The sequence below is a fragment of the Mesoplodon mirus genome, assembly GCF_964341445.2.
Source record: "Mesoplodon mirus genome assembly, chromosome: 2".
In the NCBI taxonomy this organism is placed as follows: Eukaryota; Metazoa; Chordata; class Mammalia; order Artiodactyla; family Ziphiidae; genus Mesoplodon; species Mesoplodon mirus.
Window position 1 is genome coordinate 179,073,233 of NC_138977.1, and position 26,235 is coordinate 179,099,467.

At 57.1% G+C, this 26,235-nt stretch overlaps 1 protein-coding gene across 5 annotated transcripts in view; it reads left to right on the top strand.

The window, feature by feature from the left end:
* Positions 1-26,235, top strand: part of LDB3 (LIM domain binding 3) — a 60,284-nt gene that overhangs the window by 303 nt on the left and 33,746 nt on the right. For 3 of the 5 annotated variants that reach the window (XM_082611554.1, XM_082611551.1, XM_082611553.1), the window contains exons 3-8: positions 9,617-9,768; positions 10,251-10,326; positions 15,868-15,890; positions 16,978-17,181; positions 21,745-21,914; positions 22,411-22,447. In XM_082611554.1, the coding sequence (XP_082467680.1) occupies positions 9,617-9,768; positions 10,251-10,326; positions 15,868-15,890; positions 16,978-17,181; positions 21,745-21,914; positions 22,411-22,447 (662 nt within the window). Of the gene's footprint in view, positions 1-9,616; positions 9,769-10,250; positions 10,327-11,684; positions 12,053-15,867; positions 15,891-16,977; positions 17,182-21,744; positions 21,915-22,410; positions 22,448-26,235 lie in introns of all 5 variants that reach the window. The other 2 variants (XM_082611550.1, XM_082611552.1) reach the window with 1 other exon arrangement.

The following is a 26,235-nucleotide window of genomic DNA, read 5'->3' on the forward strand; positions in this document are numbered from 1 at the left end:
CATGCTCAAAGGAGGGTGTGTGTGTCCATCCGTCCATCTGTCTGTCCTCCCTGAGGCTCTTGGAAAGCAGAGCACACTTTCCTGGTCTGGGGGTGGGATTGGACCCAACTGGATACTGCCGGCCACAGGCCCCTGGTCTTGGCCACAGCTGTTGCCCACCCTCGTTGGCTGGCCTATTATGAGTATGAAACATGGGCGAGCGGCTGGTGTTTTGAGCAGAGAAAGAAATGCCAAGTTTGCGGGCCAGGCAGGCAGGTGGACAGAAAGTACAGGACCTTCCTAAGCCTTTCTCTGGGAGGGTGGGCTCAGGGTACCCCCAAGCCTGGAAGTGGGCAGCTGCTTTGGGGAAAGAGCACTCCTAGCATGGAGAGGTCAGGTGACAGGCGGGCAGGTGGTTAGATGTACAGACTGCTGACGCTGGCTGCCCTGCTATCAGGGCTCGGAGCTGGGCTGGGCTGGTAACCGGTCTCCTGTATCCACTCCATCCCAGACCTGAGACAACAGCCCCCTTCTACCCCTGCCTTCCTGGGGCTGCTGTGGGACCTCACCCTGGCTGGCTTCGTGGAGCTGGGCCTTCCTCGCTTGCTGGAGGCCCTAGCCATTCACCTACAGCTGCTCTGCCTGCCTGTCTCAAGTCTGGTTCGCCATGCTCACCTGGGGAAATGGCCTGTGTGTTCTGCAGTGTCTGTGATCAGGGAATGGCACTGCCTGATGGGAATGTCACAGATCTTTGGAGATTGTCTGAGTAACTCTATTGCCCAGCTGGAGACACTGAAGTCCAGAGAAGCAAGAAGCTAGATCTGCTTGAGAGGAAGCGGTCTGTGAGAAGGGACTTTGTTTTAAACACTGCTGTGTCCCTGGCATCTAGACCAGTACCTAGGACATAGTAGGTGCTCAGGCAACACTTATCAAGTAAAGGAAAGTCCAGCAGAGGGGTGCTGAAGGCCCCAAGGCTCAGGGGTGGACTGTGAAAGGTGCCAGGGCAAAGACAACCCCTGCCTGGTGGGGTATGCTGAGACTGAGCCCCAGCAGTGCTGGTGTGGGCACAAGGGGGCAGGCTGAGGCCCCAGGCTGTCACTGGAGGGTGATGGATGGGCAGGGGTGTCTGGGTCACTGCTCACCTGGAGACAGGGAGACAGGTTCTTCTCCAGGGCATGGAGACTTGCCTTGGGCCTAAGGGTGGGACGGGAAGGGTGGTGGGGAGGCACTGAGGTGGGCAGCCAGGGAAGGCCTGAAAGGTGCTTGGCAGAGGGGGCAGGGAGCCAATGTCCCCACTGGAGTTACAGTCTTGGCTGTGCAACCAAATGTAGACACTTGGGGGGACCCTAAGACAGAAAGCCCCACTCAGGGGTATTATGGGAGCCTCACGACAGCCATAGCCTCACAACAGCCTCACAACTCTTCTGGGGTGCTGGCCTGGCTCTAGTCCAGGGAGAAGGCCTTGGCCGCCATCCTGCTGGAGGTCAGGCTTATTCCAACCTGAGTCTCCAGACCCACTGCCCTGGAGACCCCAGGGTCCCATATTAGAAGGGCACCCAGAGACTTACACACTCAGTCTGATGATATGGTGACACAGGGGCATTTGAGCCCCAGCAGACACACCCCCTCTGCCCTCAGGACCCTGCACAGCTCCCCACACCCTTGGTTACAGGTCTCCTTCCTGTACAAGGCAGGACCCTCCACCGTCACTCTCATGGGTCCACCAGCTTCCCATGCCTGGGACTAAGCCTAGATCTCCCCCAGCCCCACTATCCTCAAGGCCTTCACCTGCTGCTTCCAGCCCCATCCCTGCTGGTGGAAATTAGCCTCCTGGCTCAGTGGCACCCAGGATAGCCGATGACTTCATCTGGGGTCTATGCGCCACCTGGCCCCAGCCAGCCCAGGGCTTAAATTGCAGCACAGAGGCCTTAAGCTAGACAGCAGGAAGAATGTCCTCACTGTAGGCAGGGGGTGTATTAGGATGTACTAGAGCCAACGACTAGGGGGCACTTTTAAAAATAGAACCCACATGGGCTTCCCTGGTGGCGCAGTGGTTGAGAGGCTGCCTGCCGAAGCAGGGGACACGGGTTTGTGCCCCGGGCCGGGAAGATCCCACATGCCACAGAGCGGCTGGGCCCGTGAGCCATGGCCGCTGAGCCTGCACATCCAGAGCCTGTTCTGTGCAACGGGAGAGGCCACAGCAGTGAGAGGTCCGTGTACCGCAAAAAAAAAAAAAAAAAAAAAAAAAATTAGAACCCGCAGCTCAGGCAGGGCATCAGGGGATGGGTCTCTCAATTCCCTTCAGGGGCGTGCCCCCAAATCACTGAGGCCATGGAACCAGCTGGACTGGGTGCTGTGGCCTTCCCAGGGCTTGGAGCCTCTTGATAAGTCCTCTGGTGTGCTGCTGATACCCTGGGCTCGGGCGTCCCAGGCTCAGCGTTGCTGGCCAGGCAGGCCTCGGGACACTAGCCCTGCCCTCCCAACAGGGCTGTGGTATTTCCTGCTGGAGCAATCGAGGTCCTTCTGCACCAGGAACTTCTCCCCTAAGGGGGTGCAGGGCCAGAGCTCTCTGGGAGAATCCTATTTCCACTGCAGCCCTGACCTGCTTCCCACAGAGGGCCAGTAGATGTCCTGGCCCGAGTCTTTGCGACAGGGCAGTAGTGGCGTATTGTCGTGGGGGACTAGCAAAGGCGGGGCCGGCTCGTTCTCAGCAGGGGCCGGCACCCCTGGGCACACGCACTGTAACCCTGAGGCAGGTGGTCAGGCAGGCAGGTCTGGGATTGGCATCTCACTTCAGAGCCGGGCAAACTGAGGCTCCAACTTGCTTATGAGCTCCTGTGACCTTGGTAACCCCATGCCTGCTTCCTCACCCTCTGGCTAGGGGCTAGTAGAAAAGCACTGCGTGGGGCCGTCCCCTGTGTGCTGCAGCTCCTCCTGTAAGAAGGCTGGCCACGTGCAGCCTGGGTGGTAGCCCCTGTACCCACCCCACCCTGCCCACCAGCCCCACAGAATCAACCTTGGGGCAGTAACAGCCCCTCAAGTCCTCCCGTCGGTGGGTCTCAGCCTGAGGACCCACAGAGAAATGGGTTCAGGAGGGAGACTCGGAGGGTGGAGGGGAAATGCCTTTATTTATCCTGGACAGGTGTGGCTGGGCCTGTAACATGAGCTGCCCTCCCACCCCCACCCTCCCTCAATCCCAGCCAGTCCTCCAGGAAGTGGGGAAGGGGTGGGAGCAGCCAAAGACGGCACAGTTCCAAAGGCCCAGCCCCCACCCCTGTAGGGGCAGCTAGGCCTGAGGCCAGGGCCACGGGCTGGAGCCTTGCCTCTTGGCGCACGGGTTGCAGCTCTTGACTTTATATTGGTGACATATGCTTTTGTTTGGCTCTGCTACTCACAGCTGTGTCACCTTAGAAAAGTCAGTTCACTTGCTCAGCCTCCGTTTTCTCATCTGTAAAATGGGGATGGTACATTGGTAAAAGTACACGTGAGAGTTCTTTTTAATGTGCACTTATGAAAATACACCTATTTTTCCACATGGGCTGCTTGCGAGGATGGGGGAGTGGTGGAACTGAGCCTGGGCCCAGGGGGGTCCTGCTTTTCTGCTCCAAGGCCTCCACTCCTTACGGCCTTACCCACAGGCCCAGCAGGCTCACCTCTGCCCCTTTACTGTTCTCGGTTCCAGTATTTGTCAGACTCTCCTGGCTATGGTGGCGACACAGAGGACAGAGGGTCCCCGAGAGGGGAAGGGGGACAGGCTGAGATTATTCTGGGGCAGCTGCACCGGCGATTCCTGGAATTTTGAGGCCATGGTGCTGTTTCTTGGGCAGCGCCTAGCAGTGCTGACAGCAAGTGCTGTTTATAGCCATGCTGAAGGTCAGGCAAGCCTCTGGAGGGCTGCTGCAGGGCTGGCTCCCGAATGAACGAATGGGGAAGATAACAAGACAGTGGCCCACCGCTGGGGAATACATCCTTAGAGGTTCCCAGGCCAGGCCCTCTCCCAGCATGCTGCTTCTCCCTGGTGCACAGAGCTGTTCCTGACCCCGGGAGGTCCCTGAAGTGAGTGGGCATGAGGCTGGCTGGGTGCTGGGGAGCGCGCCTTCTGAGGTCCTGGGCCGAGACATAAGAGAAGAGCAACTTCACTGTCAGGCCCCGGGGGCTCCTCGGGCTGAAGATGCTGTGAGACGGCAGCAAGTGCGAGGAGGGCAGGGCTTCCTGGGTGATGTCTGCTGGGCCTGCTGGGGCAGCTGTCCTGCCTGGGAGATATCTCCCCAGTTCCCTGAATCTCCCTCTTGTCCAGGGGCTAGCCATGATTGAAAGGCCCCCACCCAGGGCCCTTCCATTCCCAAACACAGCTTCTCCATCCCTTTGAAGCCAGGATCCACCTCTTCCCAGGAACCATTCTAAGTGGCATGAAGCAGACTTTGCCATCCAGGACCTAGAACTGGGGGACAAGAGGAGAAGAAAGAGACTCAGAAGGCCAGGGAAGGGTGTGGTCAGCTAGAGAGGGGGCCAGTGGCCCCTGGTTTTGGCACAGGGAAGTCATTGGTATGTGTGGAGTGGTGGGGGCCAAAGTCAGATGGCTGATGTGAGAGGGATGGGGAGATTGTAGAGGCCAGATCTGCTGGTCACTTCTTGGAAATGCCTGGTGGTGAAGAAAGGGAGAGAAACATGGCAGGAGCCTGCTGGAGCAGCTAAGGCTTTTTTTTTTTTCAAGACAACTTTTTTAAAGCAGTTTTAGGTTCAGAGCAACGTTGAGAGGAAGATAAAGGGATTTCTCATAACCCCCCTGCCCCCATGCATGCACAGCCTCCGGCATTACCAACGTCCCCCTCCAGAGTGTACATTTGTTATAACTGATGAAACTACACTGGCACATCATTATTACCCAGAGCCCATAGTTTACGTTAGCGTTCATGCTTGGTGTGTACGTTCTATGGTTTTGAACCAATGTACTATGACATGTATCCACCATTATAGTATCACAGAGAGTATTTTCACTGCCCTAAAAGTCCTCTGTGTAAAGAGAGGCTTTTTGAGCATAGATAAGACTGGCTTTTTTATCAGCCAGGGTGGGGTTGGAGAGAGGGGCTATGGGAAGACAGAAGTTTCCAGTGAGAGGGCGAGGGATGGAGCAAGGCCCAGGGGAGGCCAGATGGGAAGGGAACAGAGCATGGCATGACAGTAATTTAATCACACAATGTAAAATGCACTTAGGGCTCCCTGGAAATCCCCTGGGATGTCAGCCTGGGAAGGTCAAGAGGAGATGCTGGAAGCTGCACAGTCCACAGCACCCACTGCCTGCCCTTGGCTCCCATCCCTTGCCGCACCTACACTGGCAGGTCTAGAGGGAAAGGAAGTCAGGGGCCTGTCTGGCTTTATGCACGAGGAGTGATGGCCGGGACCTTCTGTGGAGCCCAGTGGCCCCCTCTGCCACCAGGGAGCTGGGGAAATAGGACCCAAGGGCATGGGTGTGCCTGAGCCCCAGCCGGTGCCTTGCTTCCCTGGGACCCTGGACAGAACTTCTCTCCCCTCCAGCTGATGCTCAGGCCCCTCTAGGGACAGGAGGCTGGCTCAGGACTGATCAGCCAGGGCTGGCCCTTCGCACACCACCCTCTGCCAGCTCCCGATCTTGTTGCCTCTGGAGGCAGGAGCTGCAGCCTCCCAGACTCCAACCGCTGGCACCTCCCAGGGGAAGGGGTCAGGGACAGCACTTGCACCTCCTCGGTTGGGAGCTTCCCTGAAATTGTCTCAGCTCTGCACTGTCTTTGTATAATGCCCTATTTAATGATGAAATCCTCTCCACAATCCCGGGAGAAAGGCATCATTGCTGTCTTTACGCAGAGGTCGTGGAGGCTGGCACTGCACTCTCAGGTCTGGCTCAGACTACAGTCCATGGTCTTGGCTCTACTGCTTCCCCCCAAGGCACCCGAAGGTCACGGGGGCCACAGCTGCTCCCTGGCACCGGCTATCCCTGTGCCCCCTCTGGGGTGCCCTAAACCATGGCCCAGCAAGGAGGGTGGCCCCCAAACACCTAGAGCCTGCCTTAGGGGCTTCTGAGACAGGACCTCGGTCCTGGAGCTCTGCCCATGGCTGGGTTCCCTGTTGAGAGGTGGCTGGTGACTAGAAAAGGTGAAAAGTGAAATGGGAATGAAACAATCATTACAAAGAATTTTTCAAATGCTCCAAAGGGGCTAGAAAGACTTTAAAGAAAAAGAAATCCTCCAAGGATTTAGGGGCTTTGGGTCTTTTCTGGGACAAGGAAAGCAGAGGGAGGGGGCTAGGGAGTCAGACAAGAGGTGCATGGGTACCTCACACCTGGACTGCACTCTTCACAAGCCCTGGGCTCTGGGCAAGCGTTCAAGGGTGGCCGCACCCTTCTGCCAGGCAGGCTGCTCCTGCAGAGCGAGGAGGGATCGATGGCCCTTGGGCAGAGCTGAGGGGCAACTTCCTTAGAGTCCCTGCCTCCTTCTCTAGGGAGACCTGGGCAGAACTAGAAGAGCAGCTCCCTACAAGAGGGTTATAGCATCCTCCACCCCACCAGCCCGAGGGGTCTTGAACCCTGCTCAGGGCAGCCAAAGGTCAGGCCAGCTGAGCCCTGACGAGCACACACAGGTGCAAGGAGAGGCGCCAGGGGCAGGCTGGAGCCAGCTTGGTGGCAAATTCCTCAGGGGGTTTGGCTGTTCACCAAGCCTGGGGGAGCCTGGGCTCTTCCCTGGGAAAAGGATCATCTCAGTCTACACCTGAGGATGAGGGGGAGTCAGCCAGGGCCAGGCAAGGGGAAGGTGGGAGCCCTGTGGGAAGGTATGATGTTAGCTAACCCATGCCTGAGGGAGAAATAAGTCCTCAAGGCAGCTTGGAAGGGAGGGCATTCCAGATGGCCCCGTGGTTTGCCCTAGCTGATCTGGCCCCAGCCTCTCTTGGATGTCATTCTGGTGTCCTTGTTCACACTTAACCCATGATCTCCTGGACACAGCTCTGGTCCTGCCTGGCAGGCATCACCTCTGCAGGCATGAGGCCCTCCCCTCTGTCTGGGGTCTGTGGCTGCCCTGCCTGGGAGCTCCCTGCTGCAGGCTGATGGCCCCCTTCTCTGTGGATGCTTAGAAGCATCTGGGGGAGCCCTGGGTTGGGAAGCCCTGGCATGGGGGTGTCCTGCTGTGGGGGAACCCTGTGGGCAGTCCACTAAGACAGCAGAGACATTGCGCAATTCACCCTGAATGGGAGCATACTGGCGTCTGCTACTTTCTCTGAAATGCTTCAAACATAATATGGATTGATGGATGGAGAGAGGGATGGACACTTGACCAGCAAGTTGAGTGAAATGCTACAGTAGAACCTCGGTGGTGGGTATTCAGATGCTCTCCGTAGAATTAGTTCTGCCTTACTGTGTTTGAAGGTGTCTATAATAAAATACCCGGAAGAGCAGAGGCCTGAACATGAAGCTAGAAGGTGTAGGGAATGGTGATTTTCTTGCAGGACAGGCCTGGCTGGGCAACTCAGTTTGCCCTCAGGAGTCCCCTCTCAGCCTAGAAAGTGTTTTGCTTTTCTTTGTTGTCCTTTTTTACCCTTTGCTTAACTGCTTAAATCAAAGGAAACAACACACTCCTGTCACTAGTAGAGGCTCTGTACGGCCATTGATTTGGGGATAAAGGCGACGTGTGTTTTGAGATGGCCCGAGCGCTTCCAAGATGCTCCTACGGGAGCCTGGAGAGTAGGCGGGACTTGGCAAACCAGACAATGTGGCTTCCTGACAATCAAGGCATTTGTTTCTCTATTGTCCTGGCCTCATCCCAGCAGATTCCAGGGGCGGTGGGGAGGCTGCTCAGGGCACAAGGTGGCCAGTGTTTAAGAAGGTGCCACAGTTCCTGGGTCTGAAATGGCGGGTCAACGGCAACTGGCAAGAGTTCTTCTGGTCTTGCTATAATCACTGGGTTAACACACATGGTTCCTGGCCCACCCTGTAGAGCCTGTCTGGGAATGGGCTGGAGGCTGGTGACTACAGGGCTCTGCTTAGGGTGGGCGTTCCCTCTGAGGGGCCCGGCAGGAAGTTTCCATCCAGGTCTGAGAGCCCAGAATCTGGCCAGAGGCCCACCGAGGCCTGGCACCCAGGGTATGGGACGGTTCCCAGGACCTCTTTGGGCTCCTTCTAGGATGGTCTCCAAGCCTTGGCCAGAAAATGGCTTCTGCCAGCATTAGGAGCCAGCCTTGTCCTTGGGGTATAGCCAGGAAGGTGACTGGGATGTGCCCAGAGAAGCCAGGAGGACTGGCTGGTGGGCATGTTGGGGAGGAAAAGCCAAGGGGCACCCTCTAGGCACAGCTCGGTGGGGGGTGACTCCCAGGGGCTCCTCTCTCCTATGATGTCACTGGAGGCAAGCCCTGCCCGGCACCCCATGTGATGACACAGCGTGCTTCCACATTATGTCGTGGGGGTCAGGTTATAAAATCATTCCATGTGATGTCAGGAGGGGGTGCAGCCAAAGTCTCCACGACATCCCATGAGACACCTTTAGGGGTGAAGCTTCATCACACTCCATGTAATGTCACTAGGGGCCGGCCCGCAAGCTATTTTAGGTGATGTTACTAGGCCTTCCAGAATTTTGCATTTCATGGGCTGTCACTGCATAGGAGGCCACCATGGCATTCAGGGTGCTATTACTGGGGGCTGGACATGCAGAATTTGGCATTGTGCATGATGTCACTGGGAGTGGAATCTGAGCCATCTCAGCATCCCAGGTAATGTCCCTGGGGGTGTGGTCTTCCTGACATTGCATGGGGGTTTGGTAGGGTGGCATATCCATGGCATTCTGTGTGATCACACTGGGGGTAGGGCCCAGACTCTAGCGTTCTGTAATGTCACTAGAGTGCAAGATTTGGGAACTGGCCTCCACATCTGCACCTCCCCTTTGGGAAACATGAAGCCAACCACAGAACACTGAGCTCCATGTCCCAGCTGACCTTGCTCCCACAAGCAGGCCTGACAGCTCTGCCAGCCCTCTCTGCACACCTGCCACAGTAGAGTACGACACACTTACACTAGGATGCTTTTGTGAGGGTACGTTTGGCCTGCCTGCTGGCCTGGCAGCATCTCTATGGTGGCGCTGAGTCTTAGCAGCTGCTGAATTCTTCTGGAGCCTGGAAAGTGTGCCATGGGTTTTCAAGGTGTAGATGTTATAGTAGGCTAATTGGTGTAACAAACAACCCCCAGTTCTCTTAGCACAGTGGAAGTTTATTTCTCATTCATGCAACATCCAATTCGGTGCTCCTTAGTCATCTCTCCTCCAAGCAGTGACTCCATGATCCAGGTCCCTTGCAGTTAGTGGCTTGGCTGTCCTCCTCTGGGTCCTCTGCATCCAGTCAGCTGACAAGCAGAGAGAGTGAAGGATGGCAAGATGGTTGCTAGGGGCAGGCCTGGAAGTGGTGTGCATTGATTTCAGAGCTAGTCTCATGGCTGCACTCAGATACAAAGCACCAGGAAATGTGGTAGCTCTGTGTCAGGAAAAGGAGGCAGGCTTGGTGGTCATAGTGAATGAAATACAAAATGGCAAGGCTCTACTGGATGATCCCTGGTGATTCTTCCCTGAGGACAGGTCCATCCTCAGGTCACCCTTCTTATTTCACCCCCCATCTGCTACCCTCTCAGATCACACCGGGCAGCAAGGCCGCCCAGTCCCAGCTCAGCCCGGGTGACCTTGTGGTGGCCATTGACGGCGTCAACACAGATACCATGACCCACCTGGAGGCCCAGAACAAGATCAAGTCTGCCAGCTACAACCTGAGTCTCACGCTGCAGAAGTAGGTGGGAGCTCTCCAGAGCAGGGGGCAGAGGTTGGGTGTGGGCACCAAGGGCCTGGGAGAGGAGCTGTCCAGCATGGACCCAGCCTTGTGCTACCGGACCGCACAGGGAAGTGAGGACAGCCTCTGGACCAGAAGAAGGACAGGCCCAAGTCATCAAGCACCTGCCATGTCTGTGCCTCACTTTACAGAGGAGACTCAGAGAGGGTGGATAATGGCGCTGCTGGTATGTGGGCAGCCGGGCCTGGAAGCCAGGGTCTTCCCTGCTTCCTCTGTGCACAGGCAGCCTCCCTGAGACCTAGCAGAGGCCCGTGGCTGCAAAGTACCCCAGAGCCGTGACTTCTCCATGCTCGTCAGGCCCAGGGGACACCCAGGTCCTCTGCCCTGGCTCCCTGGGTTCCAGATGTTCTCCCCTCTCCAGTCCTCCTCAGGCAGGAGCTCCTGGACCCAATGGCAACTGTCTTCATTTCTGGTTTTTCCAGGTCAAAGCGTCCCATTCTCATCTCCACGTCAGCGCCCCCGATCCAGTCCCCTCTGCCTGTGATCCCCCACCAAAAGGTAGGTGCTGACTGTGGGTGGCAGACTCTACTCTGGGCCGTGGTTCCTGGAGTGCAGCCCCTGGTCTGCCTGCCTGACCCTGGCAAGGTGGGGGGATCAGCCCAGCCCCGCCTCGGCTGATGCCGGGGAGGTGGCGCAGACCCCCCGGGGAGAAGCGTTCAAGCCCCATAAAATGCTACATGGAGGGGTGCCTGCCTGGGTGCTTAGCCAACACCCTGGGCCTCATGGGCGGGCTGACAGGAAATCCACTTAGGCAGTGGTGTTTTCAGGAAAGGGACCATTCTCCCAGCCAAGTGGGGACAAGTGTCCAGAAGGCTCTGACCCTCATCCTCCTGAGGGCACTAGGGAGGGGGGTGACCATAGCATGAAAGCCGAGGCCCCAGTTTGAGCTGATCACCCCAGGAGGAGCTCCCAGGCATGGGGGGGCCTGCTGGCCCTCAGGGTTTCTCCTGTGTCACAGGCTCTCTCCCTCCCGTCTCCCTTTCTCCTCCCAGTTGCACGCTCCTATACCACACTCAGAAGTGCTGGTGCAGCCAGCAGGTACCAGGCCCCTTCCCAGCTCCCTCTAAGCAGCTCAACCCTGAGGGACCCAGAGCATGGGAGGCCTACCCCACCGCTCCTACAGGACTACACACTCCTGCCACTCTCCACCCCTCCTTGCAGGACCTCATACTGACCCTGTCTGGCCAGTGGGGCAGAGTGGGTGATGGGCAGGGTGGGGAGAGGGGACAAGAAGAAGATGACGGGGGTCTGGGGTGGGTGACAGACTGAGGAAGTGGGCAGAGGGCTGTTGGGGAGAAGCTGCAGAGGCAGGCTGGGGGAAGCAAACGTCAGCCCCCCTCCTTCCTCAGTTTCCCCTCTGCACCTCTACTCTGCCTGTTCACCACCAGCCCAGAAGGCCCCCTCTCACCGGCCATGTGGGGCATTGCAGAGCGGGGTCAGCAGAGCAGGAGGCAGAGCTGTGCTCACCAGGTGCCCCCGTTCAGGGGAAGGGGGAACAGGTGTAGGATGGAGGGGTCTCCCCACAATTCCCTGAGACCACACCCCCTCTCCTCCAGCCCTGCAGGCAGGCTGGCTTGGCCTAGCTTTCTGTGTGGGGCTTTGCATTTTGTCCAGGAGGATGACAGCTTCAGGGCCAGGAGCTTCACCCCACTCTTTTTGACAAAACCCTTCTCTTCCAGGTGTCTTTTCTATCCCCCTACCCTGACCTCGGTGCAGTGGGCTGCAGGCTCCAGGGTGGTGGGCTGCTAGGCGCTCGCACTAACCCTTCTGTTTCAGGTTCACACAGAAGCGCTGGGATGGGCGTGGCCTCTAACTGCTCTCTTCTCTCTCCCCTGCATGGTGCTGCCCTGGGCCAGGACCCTGCTCTGGACACGAACAGCAGCCTGGCAGCACCCAGCCCCAACCCCGAGGCGAGGGCCATCCCGGGCACCCCAGGCAACCTGGAGTTCGGGCAGACCTTTAGCTCCTCCTTCTCTCAGACCTCCGTCTTCTCCTCACACATGGAGGCCTCTGATGCTGGCCCTCCATGGGGCAGCCCGGGGGCCAAGGTCAGCCTGGAGAGCGCCCTCGACTCTCTAAGCCCGAAAGCCCCGCGGGGTTCGAGCCAGCCAAGGCAGTATAACAACCCCGTTGGCCTGTACTCGGCAGAGACCCTGAGGGAGATGGCTCAGATGTATCAGATGAGCCTCCGAGGGAAGGCCTCAGGTGCTGGACTCCTAGGAGGGTAGGTAACGGGCTCACAGCTCTCCACTGGTGGTCAGGGGCCATCTGGGTCCTCAGTGCTCATAGAGGCCTGGTCAGGTAGTCAGAGCGAGGAACTGGCCTCATTCTGGCCAGCCCCAAGCCCATGAGGCAGTGCAGGCTAAGAGCAGTGAAATCAATCAATCATCCTATTGACATTTGCCATGAGCCGGGCCCATCATTGCTTTACACAAGCTGGAGCGATGTGTCGGATTTTGCAGAGAGGGAAACTGAGGCTCAGAGAAGGTTAAGTCAAGGTCCAGCTGTCCAGTTACTAAGTGGCCAAGCTGGGCCTGAATACAAGAGACTCTGACTCCCAAAACTTTCACATCAGGTCACCCACCAAAATAGGACAAAGCCTAATACCTCCAGAAACTCTGGGGCAAAGGGACAGGCTGGTTACCACCCCTTTGGGAGTCCTGAGAGGTGGGAGAGCAAGTTCTCTAGGTCTGGCAGTGGTCTGGGAAGGCTGCCTGGAGGAGGGAGCACCTGAGCTGGGTACAGAGAGACTGGGCAGTAGGGTGAGGGGAGTGGGGTGGCAGGACTGACCCTGGCTAGGGTGGGGAAGCAAGGGAGCAGGACCCTGAGGAGACAGGGGCCCTGCAGGAGAGCAGCAGGCCACCCTCTGCTCCCCGAGGTCTAGCTAATGGTAGTCTTGGAGCACAGGAGTTAAAAGAACCTAGAGCCAGAGCCAGGGTGGGCATTGTGGAGGGGCTGAGGGGAGGGAGCCTCCCAGCAGAGCACATATTAACTTCCAAGTCTTGAAGGTTTGTTATCTCATTGTAACTTCTTCCATAGCCCCATGCAATTGGTATAATCGTCTCTGGGCTGGAGGCAAAGCAGGTTGAGTCAAGGCATATGGCCCAGTGGCTAGGGGTTCAGGGCTCTTCCATGAGACAGTCCGTATCTCAGGATTATGGGGAGGATTGAAGGAGATAACACGTGCATAGTGCTGAGCTCTGTTCTGGCACACTCACTGCGTGCTACCTGCCATCACTGCCTGGACTCACACAACAGGTACACAGATGAGTCAGCATTGCAGTCCAGGTCAGCGTGATCCAAGCCCACACCCTTCCTTTGACCTAGCCGCACGCGGTATCTGTGCCCCGCCCGTTCACTGCTCCCCTGGGGATCCCCAGCTCCCCCAGATCCCATAGCTCTTTCTGGGATCCCGAGTGAAGCTGGGCACTCTATGGTGTGAGCACCTGGACCCTGGCTTCCCTGGACCAAGATGGCAAAGCTTTCTACCCCCAGGCTTTTTCCAGCAAGGGGCTTCTGCCAGAAAGCTCAGGGAGAGACAGAGTAGAAATGGACTCTTTCTCCTGCCTTGGATGGGCTGATAGCTCTTCCTGGTTCTCTTTGGGCCTGGCCCCATGCAGGGAGGTCACGCTCTGGTGGACCTGGACTTCCATGGGGCCCACCTGCAGTGATGGTAAGGTCTTCCCTCACGGAGGCCTCAGTCGAGGCTGGGGGCTGGTTAACTGTCCATATGCTTTATCTAACACAACTCTCTCAGCAACTTCAGAGGGGGGGCATCATTCCCTCATTTTATAGCTGGGAAATAGAAACCCAGAGAGAGCAAGTAATTTGCCCAAGGTCACACAGTTAATGAGTGGCAGATAGGTCTGGCACTCAGGTCGGTCTGACTTCTCCCTGCATGGAGCCAGGGACCTACCTGCCTGTCCCACCCCTGTTTCTCCCGACTCCCGACAAGCCCTCCCATTGGCACAAGGGCTACTCAGAACCTGACAAGTGTTAGATTATTACTTGACACTCAGAGCAGCAGGGTCCAAGTTTCTTCAAAGGGAAGATGGGCTAGGGAGGGAATATGGTGCGTGCTTCATTCAAAGTGAAGGCTGATGCTGTGGTCCCAGCGGTAAGGGCAGAGCCTCTGACCTGGGCTAGCCGAGGGCTGAGGCCACCACCTCACAGGAGACAGAGTTGGCAAATGCTACTCCCTATGTCTGTTCATCACACACTTAACCCATGCCGGGGGCTTTACACTCAGGATTCTGTTCAGTCTGCGGAGGGCACCACCCTCTCGGTGTTATGAATGAGGAGACTGAGGCTAAGACAGGTGGATAACTTGTCCAGAGTCACAGCTCTAGGAAGAGGCAGGGTCAGGATTTGAACTCTGTCCTGTCTGGCTCCAAAAGGAAGCTCCTTCCCATACTCTCTCTCTCTCTGGGTAGCTTCAAGGTGATCCCTTGGCAGCTTGTATGCCCTTGGGAGGAGTGGAAAGGAACAGAGGGGGTGAAAGAACAGCCTGGCCTGCAGCCCCCTGCTCCTTGTCCTCTCTGGGGCTGGGACTGAAGGGCAGTGTCCCTCAGGCCAGTTGGTGCGAGGGTCTGCGGGCGTTTTTACATCTTTGGCTCATTCTCCCCAAGACCCGGCTGCCCCTCTCTGAGCTATGTCTGTTGCAGGCATCTCAGCCTCCAGGTCCTCAGGCAGAAGCTAAGCAGGGGGCGGGAATCAGTGCCAAAGAAGGAGCTGGCTACCTAGGCAGGGAAGGGCATAGGCAGCCCCTGAGGCCAGCACTGCCCTCTACAGGGGGCACTGGGCTGGTCAGGGCAAGAGCTGATCCTGCAGTTGTCAGCACTGGCCAAACATGGACAAGGAATTGGAGATCTATGATGGCCCTTTCCTAACATAGTTCCACTTGCAGCTATTTTGAGCCTGGGAGGACAGAGGGAATTTTATCAGCCCTGAGACAGAGTTGGGCCGCCTGGGACTGGCGGGGGTGGGGGTGGGGGGTCTCCCTGGCTTTGGTCTGGATCCCCAGGGTCCTGGCCAAGGGGTGACCAGGGCCAGGCCAGCTGAGGCCCAGGATCTCCCAGCCAGAGCCCAGAGTGGTCAGATATGGGAAAGTGGCAGGGTGTGGGGAAAGGGACACCACTTTCTGCACTCTTCTCCCCTCAGGTTTCTGACAAGGGTCTGCCACTGCAAGGAATTTGCATTTAAAGAAACATAATGCAGGCAATGCCTCCCTCAAGGAGATGATACTCCAGGAGGCTGGCTCTCAGATAAGAGTGAGGGTGGGGTCCCCCTTGTAGTGTCCAAGCTGGGCTGCCTTGTCTGGGGGTTTTCCTGCAATAAAGGACCTGCACTTCTCCCAGGCTTCCTCACTCCTCCATCCTGCCTCACTGCCCATCCACAGGGCCTTTAAGGGCAGTTACTGGGAACTGCACAGACCCCTTACTACTGTGCCCCGGGAGGAGTGTCCAGGGCTGCCTGACTCTCCTCTGGGAAAGAGAGCATGCTCCCGGGGCTGTGAGAAACCCCACTGCACACAAACCCCAGCACCACTGCAACTCCTGCTCAGGGAACAGAAATCCTGGAGCTGTCCCCCATTAAACAAGGGTAAGTCCAGAGCTACTGTCTGGCCAGGAGGCACCTGAGGCCTTGGCCGTTCCTGGAGCAGCCATCGCTAGTCCGGTCTCCATCTCCAGCTTCCTCACCGGGGTCTACAGCCAAGGTGTATGTAGGAGATTCATGTACATGGTAAATGAGCACCTATGAAGATGGACAAAAAAACCTTTCTCCCTGGCAAAGCTTCAGGTACTGTGGACCTACGCTGCAGCTGGCATCTCTGACCCAAACTGAGAGGCTGTGATCGGGACTCTGAGCTCTTCCCCCTCCTCACTCTGCATTCTCCTCACCCAGTGCCAGTCTGGGCTGCCTCTACCTCCACAATGGCCAGTCTGAGGACCATCCCTAGGTCCCTACGCTCAAACCCTCTGGCAGGACCCTCACTCTGATAGCCCTGTTTTCTTTGCTTTTTCTCTCCCCCACCCCCAGGTGGTAGCCAACTCTCCAGCCAAGTTAGTATCAAAGGAAAGCACGTGTGTGTGCTCGCCTGCATATCCCAGCATGCGACCGCGTGTCTGGGGGGCTGGGCAGCGTGCGTCTGTGTCAGCGGCATGTGTACGTGTATGTGCATGCGTGAACGGGGGTGCATTTGTGTCCCTGAGTGAGCCTGCATGTGTGTGGAGCTGCGAGTATGGAGTGGAGGCAGTGGGGAGGGGCGCTGGGGCTCCAGCAGAAGCCCCAGACCAGTGTGTTACCAATTAGCTGCTGCAGCTGCTTAGACCGCAGGCTGGCTCCGGTGGGCGGTGGGTGGAGTGCGTGCTGACGCCGGTTCTCGGAGAGCCTGAAGACATTTCTAGCCTGGCCGGACCACTCAGAAGGGCTGTATCTGACCTTGTCTTTGCCTGGGGAGCACGCTTAACTGTTGAAGGGAAAAGCCTCCATGGATAGAAGCTGGTGGGCCACCCAGCAAGTTGGACTTGGCGGGGGGGCGTGGCTGAGCACCTAAGCCGTGCTCCGAGGAAGAAGCACATGCACTGAAGAGTCTGCAGGAGCAGAGCCCCCGGGCCACCCAGGATGAGTCCCTTCGTGGAGGAACCAAGCTCAGGATCCCTGTGGGTGCCCAGTGGGGCTGCTTTTTGCCTTTGGGCGTTCTGGACTCCGCTTGGGTTGCCGCTGCCTCTCACGCGTGGCCCAGCTCCTGTCTCCTAATCCCAACTGCCACTCCGCACCCCCTTCCGTTTCTGCTTCCCTACGGGTGTGGTGAGAGAGCTTTCAATGCCTGGCGCCCCCTGCTGACCCTGGGCGGTAGCTCAGGCTGATCCGGGGCCTCCAGGGACCTAGGAAAGCGCAGACGGGCAAGAAGAACCTTCCGCAAAGGGCTCTGGGGAGGGTGAGAGGATTTTCCCGACCAGACCCGGCCCGCCCACGTCGGTCGGGGGGACTTGGGTAGCCTTCCTGGGATCAGGCTTAGGGAGGTCTCTCTCCACACCCTAGACCACCAGCCCTCACCTTGAGCCGTGTAACAAACACCACCTGTTGCCCCTTCTCTCCTTCCACCTCCCTCCCTCGCTCCCCTGCCCCCATGCTCCCCTCCCCCAGCGCCGACTACCAGGAACGCTTCAACCCCAGCGCCCTGAAGGACTCGGCCCTGTCGACCCACAAGCCCATCGAGGTGAAGGGGCTGGGCGGCAAGGCCACCATCATCCACGCGCAGTACAACACGCCCATCAGCATGTACTCCCAGGACGCCATCATGGACGCCATCGCCGGGCAGGCCCAGGCCCAGGGCAGTGATTTCAGTGGGTAAGCGCCTCCCCTCCTCCACTGGCGCTCGACGCCTCCGCCGCGTCATCACCGAGGAGGGCAGCGGGCCGCTGGGCGCCATCGGAGACTTTGGGCATCGGGACCAGCTGTCCTCCATCGTCTTGATCCTCCCAGGGTACAGCCCTTGCAGGAGAGCCAGCCTTCGCCCGGGCCTCCCAGAACGCGGTGTTCTCTCTTCAGAATCAATCTCATGGTCAGCTTTAGAAGAAGGGTGGAGAAATGCAGCATGTGCTTTTCACAGCCTCTGCATTTTCCCAGGCTCCGTGAGGGGGCTGGTTTAGAAAGAGACTTCTGGAATCCTGTTAACCGGGGTCACATTCTGGATACCTCAGCTTCTCACAACTAAGCCATTCTTTGGGGGGAAGTTGCTGTGTTCTTCCAATGATGAGGGCAATTCAGATTCATGAGTGGGTTTCTTGTTTGGGAAGGGGCCTCCGGACCAGCCACCCACAGTGCTGTTGGCAGTCAGCCCCGCCACAGAGCCGGGGAGCACCCAGCGCTCGCCTCCTCCTGTTTGCCCCAGGGAAGCCCAGCCTCAGGGCAGTGGGACTTAGGACATCCTTGGTTCCTGACTTTGCTTGTTAGCAATGGTTGAAGAACTTGAGGGCTGAGTAGGGAAAGAGTTGGCTGAAAATCATTTGTGGATGAAACGGGTAATAGTACAAACATTAATGTGGACCTCTCTCCCTCTTTCAGAATTTCTTTCTGTCTCTGTTTCTCTTAGTCTCTGTTTCTTCTCTGTATCTCTTTCTTACTGTGTATGTCTCTCTGTCTCTATCTCTCTGTCTCTTTTTCTGTTTCTGTCTGTCTCTTCCTTCCTTTCACACACACACACACACACACACACACACACCGAGTCCCTTACTGTATTCTACTTGGAAATACTGTTAGTATTGACTTTCAGAACTGATTATCTCTGTGGTAACATCTTATCCCTGAGTCAGGATCTCCAGCAACTGAAGGCAAGAATTCTTAAAATGATGGTTGTCCTTTTTTCCGAAACTAGGAAAAAGAGATGTTGTAAGAGGGATAGAGGCGTTCAAAAGTCCCGGAGAACTCCTATAGCGTTTGGCCTTTGTAGAGCCCAATCCTCGTGGCCATGACGAGTGTGCAGGTCATAAAGTGCAGGTTCCAGAGGCCAAAGGATGGAACGTGGTGTGGACTTACTGGCGCTCCTGGTCAAAAGGAGCCTGGCCCTCTCAGGCATGCAGTACTTCCTTCGGGCCACCAGGGGGTGGATGGTTGCTTGCCCTGGAGCTGTGAGTCAAACCCGCCAGGCTCTCAGGTCTGCAGTTCTTTGCGGAATTCTCTGGGCAGGGTTGACTTACTTAATCCCATCGTTCAAAGCAGAAAATATGACCATGCAAGTTTAAAAACACAACTGTTGCTCATGTGTACCCAGGAAGACAGGGCTGCCCGATTAAGCCAAAGAGTTAACGGGGATATCCTGTTAACATTTGTTTGCCACGTGTGTCCTTGGTGTGCTCTTAAAAGTGGTAACATTGGCCAAAGGGAAGCACAATGGAAGATAATGGAAGAACTGCTGTTCACTAACTTTATGTTTTCTGCACCTTGGGAAAAGACTACAAATCATTTGGCTTTACCTCTAGGTCGCCCGTTATATATTTTTTTAACATGATGCACTGTTGATCTAATCTAGGCTTCTCCTTCCTCTCCCCTCCCCTCCCATCCTTTTCCCCTCCCTTGCGTGCCTGGGAAGCAACATTCTTCCTTTTCCTTCTAACTCAGCCCTGCGGGGTTGATGCTGTCGTGGTGCCAGTGGGTAAAAGCTGCCCTTGTCTGCCACGAGGTGTTCCGTTTCTGCTGTTAATTTCCATGATTCCTTCCTCACTGACAGTTTTCTTTTTGTCTCTCTCTCTCTTCCTCCTTTATCCACCCCACTCCGCCATAACTCATTGCTGATCCTAACCCTGCTCCCTTGTGTATGCGCCTCCCCCCCGCCCTCCCATGATGGACATGCACTCACTGCTGGGTTTTCCTCTGCTTGGCAGGGCGTCACCGCTGGCGTAAGTAGACCCCACAGTATCTGTTCCGTCGTCCGTCTGTCTGGTTGCGGGATGGTGTGTGGGTTTGGTGGGATGTGCCTGAGGACAGTGGTTCTGTCCACGTTCTTCCTCACACCCACCTCACAGGTAAATGACATGCCCCGCGGCCTCTACAGGCAAGTGCTTGTCTTTTGGGGTTTTCCCCAAATAATGTCACTATGGACATAGAAATCAGAGTAATGACATCACACTGGCTGGGGGTGTATCCCGTGTTCTCCTTGCTGTGCTTTGCGGGGGCTCCCCCCAGCCTTTCTTGTCTACACTGGGACAGCGTAGATCTTAATGTCAGAATCCACACGGGGCCATTTTTCGGGGAGAGGATGATAAGGGGGTCTGTTGGAGGCCATTCCCCAGAATCCTCATGGAAGATGGATCTGGAGGACCCAGCGCCTGCCAGGACCACCCATAAGAGGCGAAAGATGAGTCAGACTTGGGGGCAGTGTACAGTGGAGTAAATGCCTACCGGTGACCTTGATGTTGTGGGGACCATGGAGTGTTTTTGTTGGCAAGAAGTTCATGCTGGAGTGGCTCCAGAGAGTGGCCTCGGATCCAGCGTCCCAGAACTGGAGGGCCTGTTCTATCCCCTCTCTGTATATATTCTTCCTGAGCCCCAGATTCTCAAAAGGCACAGCAGTTCCTTCGTCTGGTTCCCAGTGTCTGTTGCGGCAGCACCGCAAGCCCCAGGTCTTTGCACAGCATTGTGGGAAGGGAAGCCGACAATGTGACTCCCAAGGGACTCACTCCTGGGGTTCACTTTCTTGAGCCCTTGGAGCTGTGGAAGGAACAGGGAGCACCCCAAGGACATGTTCCAGGAAAATGGCAGCCAGTGCCTTCCATCTGTTTCAGGACCCCTAAGACTCCTCCCTATGCCAGAAATGACCTCTCCAGCAAGATCCCAGCTTCTCCTCCACTCCCTGGTCTTCCCTCTCTGATCCCAACCACAGGCTGACAGACCTGTAGCTTTCCAGGCCAGGGCAGAGCCTTCAGAAAAGTAGGGGTAGCTCCACCCAACCTTGGTCAGTCACCTTCCATCACCTTTCTCCACCTCTGCTCTCATAGCCCACCCTGAGCTGACTTAGGGGACCAATCCTGGGAGACTAGGCCAATTCTTCCATCCAGCTCCTTGCAGAGAGGGTAGAAGACAGGGGCACTGGGGAGGTCCCCTCTCCAGCTAGCCAGCCCTCGAGGGAGCAAGGGCAGGTAGAGGCAGTCATAGCAGCAGGCAGGGTGATGCTGGACAGGGGGAGTGTCTGCGCTGGGCCATGTCTCCAGATGTGGAGCATCTGGGGTGTGCAAGTTCCCAGTGGGCAGAAGTGGCCTTCCTGAGCCCTGTCACTGCAGAGGGTCTGATGGAAAGGACGCTGAGCTGGGAGCTGGGAAGCCTGGGTTCTAACTCAGTGGGGCCCCTACATGACGTAACCTGGAGCTAGTCGGCTAGCCTCTCTGGACCTCAGTTTTGGCATGTGTAAGAGGAGATGACTGGGCCACCGGTCCACAGGCTGGGGAGACAGGCTGTTATTGCTGTGAGCTTCTCCTGAGCCCACCCTGACTCCTGAGAGGGCAGGCTGGGCAGCCTAGATTACCCAGCCCTCCCTGGTTGGGATGAGTGGTCATCCATAAAGCTTTTAATGTATCTTGCCCTGCAGTCTGATCTGGGCTGAGAGACCCTGGACTCAAGGGGCTCTGGGGTCCCTTCTGATTCTGATCTAGGATTTGTTCATTCAACTACATTTTGAGCACCTACCATGTGCCAGACCTTGGGAGTCTAAGGGAAGGTCACCAGGTCCCCCTCAAAAAAGCTGTGCTGCCCCGGGGCAGAGGAGTAGTGACCCTCCCTGCAGCTCTCCGCCCAGTTCCCTCGGGCGAGAAACTGCGCTATCCGTGGGTGATGCCAGGCTTTAGGGGCCTGATTGCCTTGTTTCTCCGACCGCCTCCTCACCGAGCTTCCCCGTCTTTGCAGAGTGGGAGCCCACAGTCCTCCTCCAGGGCAGTCATGACATTGGTGGCTCCCTGTTTGGATCCCAAGCTTTGAGGAGGCCAAGGGACAGACCGTGAGGAAGCCTCTGAGTCCCCCAAATGGCCTGTCCTCACCCAGCCCCAAACTCAGGACCTGCTCAGGGAGGTTGAAATTACTTCCAGAAGACCTCTTCTGCCTCTTCTTTCCTTAAAGGAGATACAGCTCCTGGGGGCGGGTGTCTTCAGGCCTGTGTCTAGAGTTAGCCCTGGTGGGGGGCGGGTACTGGCAGGAGGGTCTGAGTCTCCTGACCCTCCGTGAGCAGAATTCACTGTCTCGCTGTGACCACCCTGAGCACTGAGGACCCAGGTCAAGCCCTTGTTGCAGGCTCTCAGAAGGGCATGGTGGATCCAGACAAATAGGGGTTACCCACATGCATGGGGGGTGCGCCAGAGGGAGGCACAGAGGTCGGGGGCAGGGTTCCAGCCTTGCCCTTGCCCATGGCCTCTCTCTGCATTGCAGGAGCCTTCCTGTCAAAGACCTCACCGTAGACAGCACCTCTCCCGTGTATCAGGCTGTGATTAAGAACCAGAGCAAGCCGGAAGACGAGGCTGACGACTGGGCACGCCGCTCCTCCAGCCTGCAGTCTCGCTCCTTCCGCATCCTGGCCCAGATGACGGGGACGGAATATAGTAAGGGAGGGCTGTGGGCTGGCAGGAAGGGGCGACAATGAAGGGCCAGCGAGGGTCCTGGGCCCTACTCCACAGTCCCACAGAAGCCGGGGAGTCGAGCCCCCCACCCTTGAAGATGAGCTGGCCTTGATAGATAGTTAGCAGCCTGCTGCGCCCCTTCTGGGCCCCTGGGGCAGGCACAGTGACATCAGCCTGCTGTTCGGTTCCTGGACTCCAGCGGTGGGCAGTGGACTGGCTGTGGTGCTTTCTGGATTGGGATGAGAGGACTTTGCAGGCCACGCCTCTGGCTACTCCCTCCCACCTGCGCCTCTTCCTCTCATGACCCCTTTCTCCCCCTGCCCTGTGCCCAGCACACAGTCTTTTCTTTCCAGAGGTCACAGGTAGGGAGCAATAAGTGTCCCATCATGGGTGGGGACTCCGTGCCCACTGAGCTCTAGTGGGCTTTTCTTCCTGATGTTCCCTGTGATTCCTCCTGACCTGCAACTTCTACCCACAGTGCAAGACCCTGATGAAGAAGCTTTGCGAAGGTCAAGGTAAGTGCCTGGACTCAGGCTCTGTGGCCTTGCCCGTTCTAATCCCATCCCTCCCAGGGCAGCCCCTAGGTCAAACGACTCATGGAAGGAACGTCTCAAGTTAATGCATTTGGAAATTCCCGACCCCTGAAGGGCTCCGGCAGATGCTGGCTTGGGGCGTGCATCCCGGGTCAGTGAGGTGGGTGCCTGGAGCTGAGTCTCTATCCCCTGGGCCCGGGCTGCACGAACGAGGACTCTGGGCTCTCCCGGCTCTGTCCCTGGGCAGCGGGCAGGGCTGCTTTGGCCTTCGCTGGGCTGTTGAGAATGAGGGCATCTCTCCCTGTGAGGCACCGGGCCGGCTGCCTGGCCTGCCCACTCATCTCAGGGCCTGTCCCCTGTGAGTCTGAAGGGTAGGCACTGGGAAGCAGGCACGCAGAGGGCCGTGCTGGGCGGGGGTGACTGACCCTTGGGCTCAACTCTCTAGACCCATGTTGAGGCATCAGTTCCACAAATTGCTCAAAGCACCACAGCTGCTGCAAGGAAGCAAAGCCCTGGGTATGATGAGTGGCTTGTGCAGGGCTAGGTGTCTCTGAGTATGGTCACCCCGATGGTGGCAGGCCTGAGGCCCCAGCCACTGGCCTGACACCTTTGGCCTGTCAGGTGCTCATGGCCCTGTGCATGAAGGGGGCATACTGCCCTGGAACCCATTGGAACCCACTAGGGCCTTCCATGGGGAGGCATGAGGCCCAGTGTGATTGTGCTTACACTTCTGGAAGCAAATGTGTCATCTGCATGTCCTTCCTGGGAGAGTCTGCCTTGGGCCAGCACATCCTGTGGTGGCCTCCGTGTGAGGGGCTGGGGCCCAGAGGTGCCTTTCCACCCTGGGCCAAGCTTTCTGTTCTTGCTAACCAGTGTGTAGTGGCCACAGGACTGTGTGGAGAGTGGGACTCTGGGGTCAGCTTGAGTTGATGTGGATTTTCTTTTTGAACCTCTATTTCTGCCAACTGAAGTTGCTCCAACTCTTTGGCTGGGGCAACCAATCCTGAAGTGTGGTCCTCCCTGGCCTGCTAATAGTGGCATGCGGTTCCAGTGGTGGTTCTTAACCTGTCGGTGCCTGCAGTGTGTCTGTAAAAAGCCTGAAATGCGATGGTGTTTGATTTAGTGCAAATGGTAGTATGGAGCTATTGGAGGCGTGACTAAGCTGTCAGCTCTGCCCATCCTGTGCTCCCCTGTTCCTGCGCCATTTCTGTGTTTGTCTCACCTCCTCTTCGGAGCCACTCACAGAGATGCTCCAGTGGGCAATGTAGTCTTTACTGAAGATTTGATGGAGGGGCTTTACAGTACATACCCCATAGCAAACCGCTTAAAAATCTCCAGGTCCCTTCCATCAGGAAGCCAGCAGGGGCCTGCACTTTTTTTCCAGCCGCCGTCACCCCCTCTCAGTCCTTCTGGTTACTTTATGTTTCTCCCGCCCGTCACTCTAAGTTCGCATCTCAGTAACCAGACGCTGTTTAGAAGGTGGAAGGGTACTGGTGGAGGTAGATTACAGGGAACCTTTGTCTTTCTTATTTTCCCTGGAATATTTGCAGGCTCTGTGAAGTTATTGAGTGAGAACACAAAAGGCAGTATCAAGGGTGGTCCGCAGGCCTTGGTGTTGGCCTTCCCCTTCCCTCCTTTCAGAAGCATCTCTTGGGGCTTGTTCGGCCTGGTCCTGTAGGCCCTTTCCCCCTGGGGCCTAACTGCCCACTAGCTCCATTCAGATCCAAGAAGAAGGCAGGGGGTCTTGAGAAAACTCTGCTGCAGGTCTTGGAGTCTCTCCCCCGGCCCCTGCAGGGTTTTGCTGGAGGGAGAGCTGGAAAGGGGGCGCCAAGAAGAAACTCTAGCCTGCTCCCTCCCTCTGTTCAGGCCCCCATCCTGAGAAAGCAGCTCCCCCCACCACCGCTGGTCAAGGCCCTGTGCCACTGTCCGCCCCTCCCTCTGGGGTCTCTGGCCCTGCAGTGTAGGCTCTGAGCCAACCAGCAAGCCTTCTGCCCAGGACTGGAGGGGCCTAAGCCTGCTGCCCTTCTCCTTGTTCCTGACTTTAATTTCTGGAAGGTTGTCTTCATGGCCTCCCCTAAAATGCCCATTCCTTCCATGGCCACAGGAGGAAGGTAGGTGTTTTTATTTCCCTGAATCCCAAGCAGCCTGTGGCCCAGAGGTGAGAGGTGGGGGGTCCAGTGGGTCCAGTGGTTCAGTTCTGTTTGTGATTAATGCCCAAAGTAGCCACTGGTCACGGGTGGGGTCACAGACTCATCCAAGTGGCCATCTGAGCAGAAGGGAACACACTTACCCCTGCCCTGGGTCCAGGCTGGTTAGGGATCTTGCTCCCTGGGGGTCTGAGACCCACTGATATCCGTCCCCCCTCCAAGTTGGAATCTGCACCCCCAGATCCATCTTGTTGGCTGAGGGCAGACACGGCCTCTGCCCTTCCCCCTCCCAGTTTAACCTGACTCGCAGTGGGGAATCTGAGGGTCTCTCACAAAGGCTGCACCTCCCCCAGAGAGGCTTCACTGCACCCCGCTTCCAGGTAGCTCACTCTGGCACGGCCTGAGTTTGCCAAACCCAGGGCCCAGCAACCTGGGCACTGTGGCAGCCTATACAGGCTTATACGTCTGCGGGGGCGCTTTTTCCTTCCTGTTGCTGTGTCCTGGGAAAGCTGGCAGGGATGCCAGGTGTTCTGTACCAGGAAGGACACTGGTGGCCTCGAGGGTAGTTGTAATCTGCAAGTTAGAGGACCCTGCAAACTTGCCCCTCACCTGTCACTGCTCCACCTCCGAGGCCTGCCCCCGCAGTGTCCCAGAGCAGCTCAGAGCCCCGCCCTGACCTCCCCTCCTCTCCTCTCCGGCCCTGGCTCCTGGCACTGTGACGCTGTCTCTGTATCTGGTAGCAAGTAGCTTCCCTCCGAGGCTCTAGTGCCCACCTGCTGGCCTAATCTCCAGGGACTCTATCTTTACAAGGGAGGCAGGGGAGGCCCTGAACAGTCCAGGCATCAGCTGCAGACTTGGCTCACCTCCCAGGAAAGACCCAGCACCTTAGCAAACTGTCCAGGTGGGCTTAAACACCAGCCTACTGCCAGGTTCAACATGGGTACAGATGGCTCCTAGCCTTCATCTGAAGTAGCAGAGCCCCATCCAAAGCTGAACCTCTAATCTCAGAGAGGTCACCACGGCTTCTGTCTGACTTCCGTAAGGCGTTCCAGGGCCCAGATGGCTCAGAAGGTTGGGTCCACATTGGGCAGCCCTGACAGGGGTGGGAATACAGGCAAGCCTAGCTTCATCCTAGGCAGGGCTTGAATCTTCAAGGCACCTGGATCCCACTGCTTGGGCGTAACCATCCTGGAGGGCCCCAGTGTGTAACTCAGGCATCTTCTGGCCCCCACCTTGTGGTGCCGCTATCTACACGTTCAGTCTCTATGTCTACATAATGTTCACCTCAGTAAAGAACTCCGCATCTCTTCCTGGTCCCCAAGCATTAAGGAAAATGTTGATTTTAGTGACCAGTTCCCAGAGGAGTTGAAGGTGAGGGTTGCGTTGTACAACAGTGCATCCGCAAACAATGTAAAAACCCTCTGAAGTCCCTTCTCCGATGTGCAACCGTCCAAGGTTCTGTTTCCTCTCCACCCCACCCCCACTTCCAACAGAGCACCAGGACTCACTGGTTTCCCCCTCCTCCCCCTGCAGCCTCCCTGGGCATGTCAGTGTCCTCCTTCTTCCCTGTGCACGCTCAGCTCTGTCCCGGCTCACGGGCAGACTCTCTTGGTGCTGGCGCAG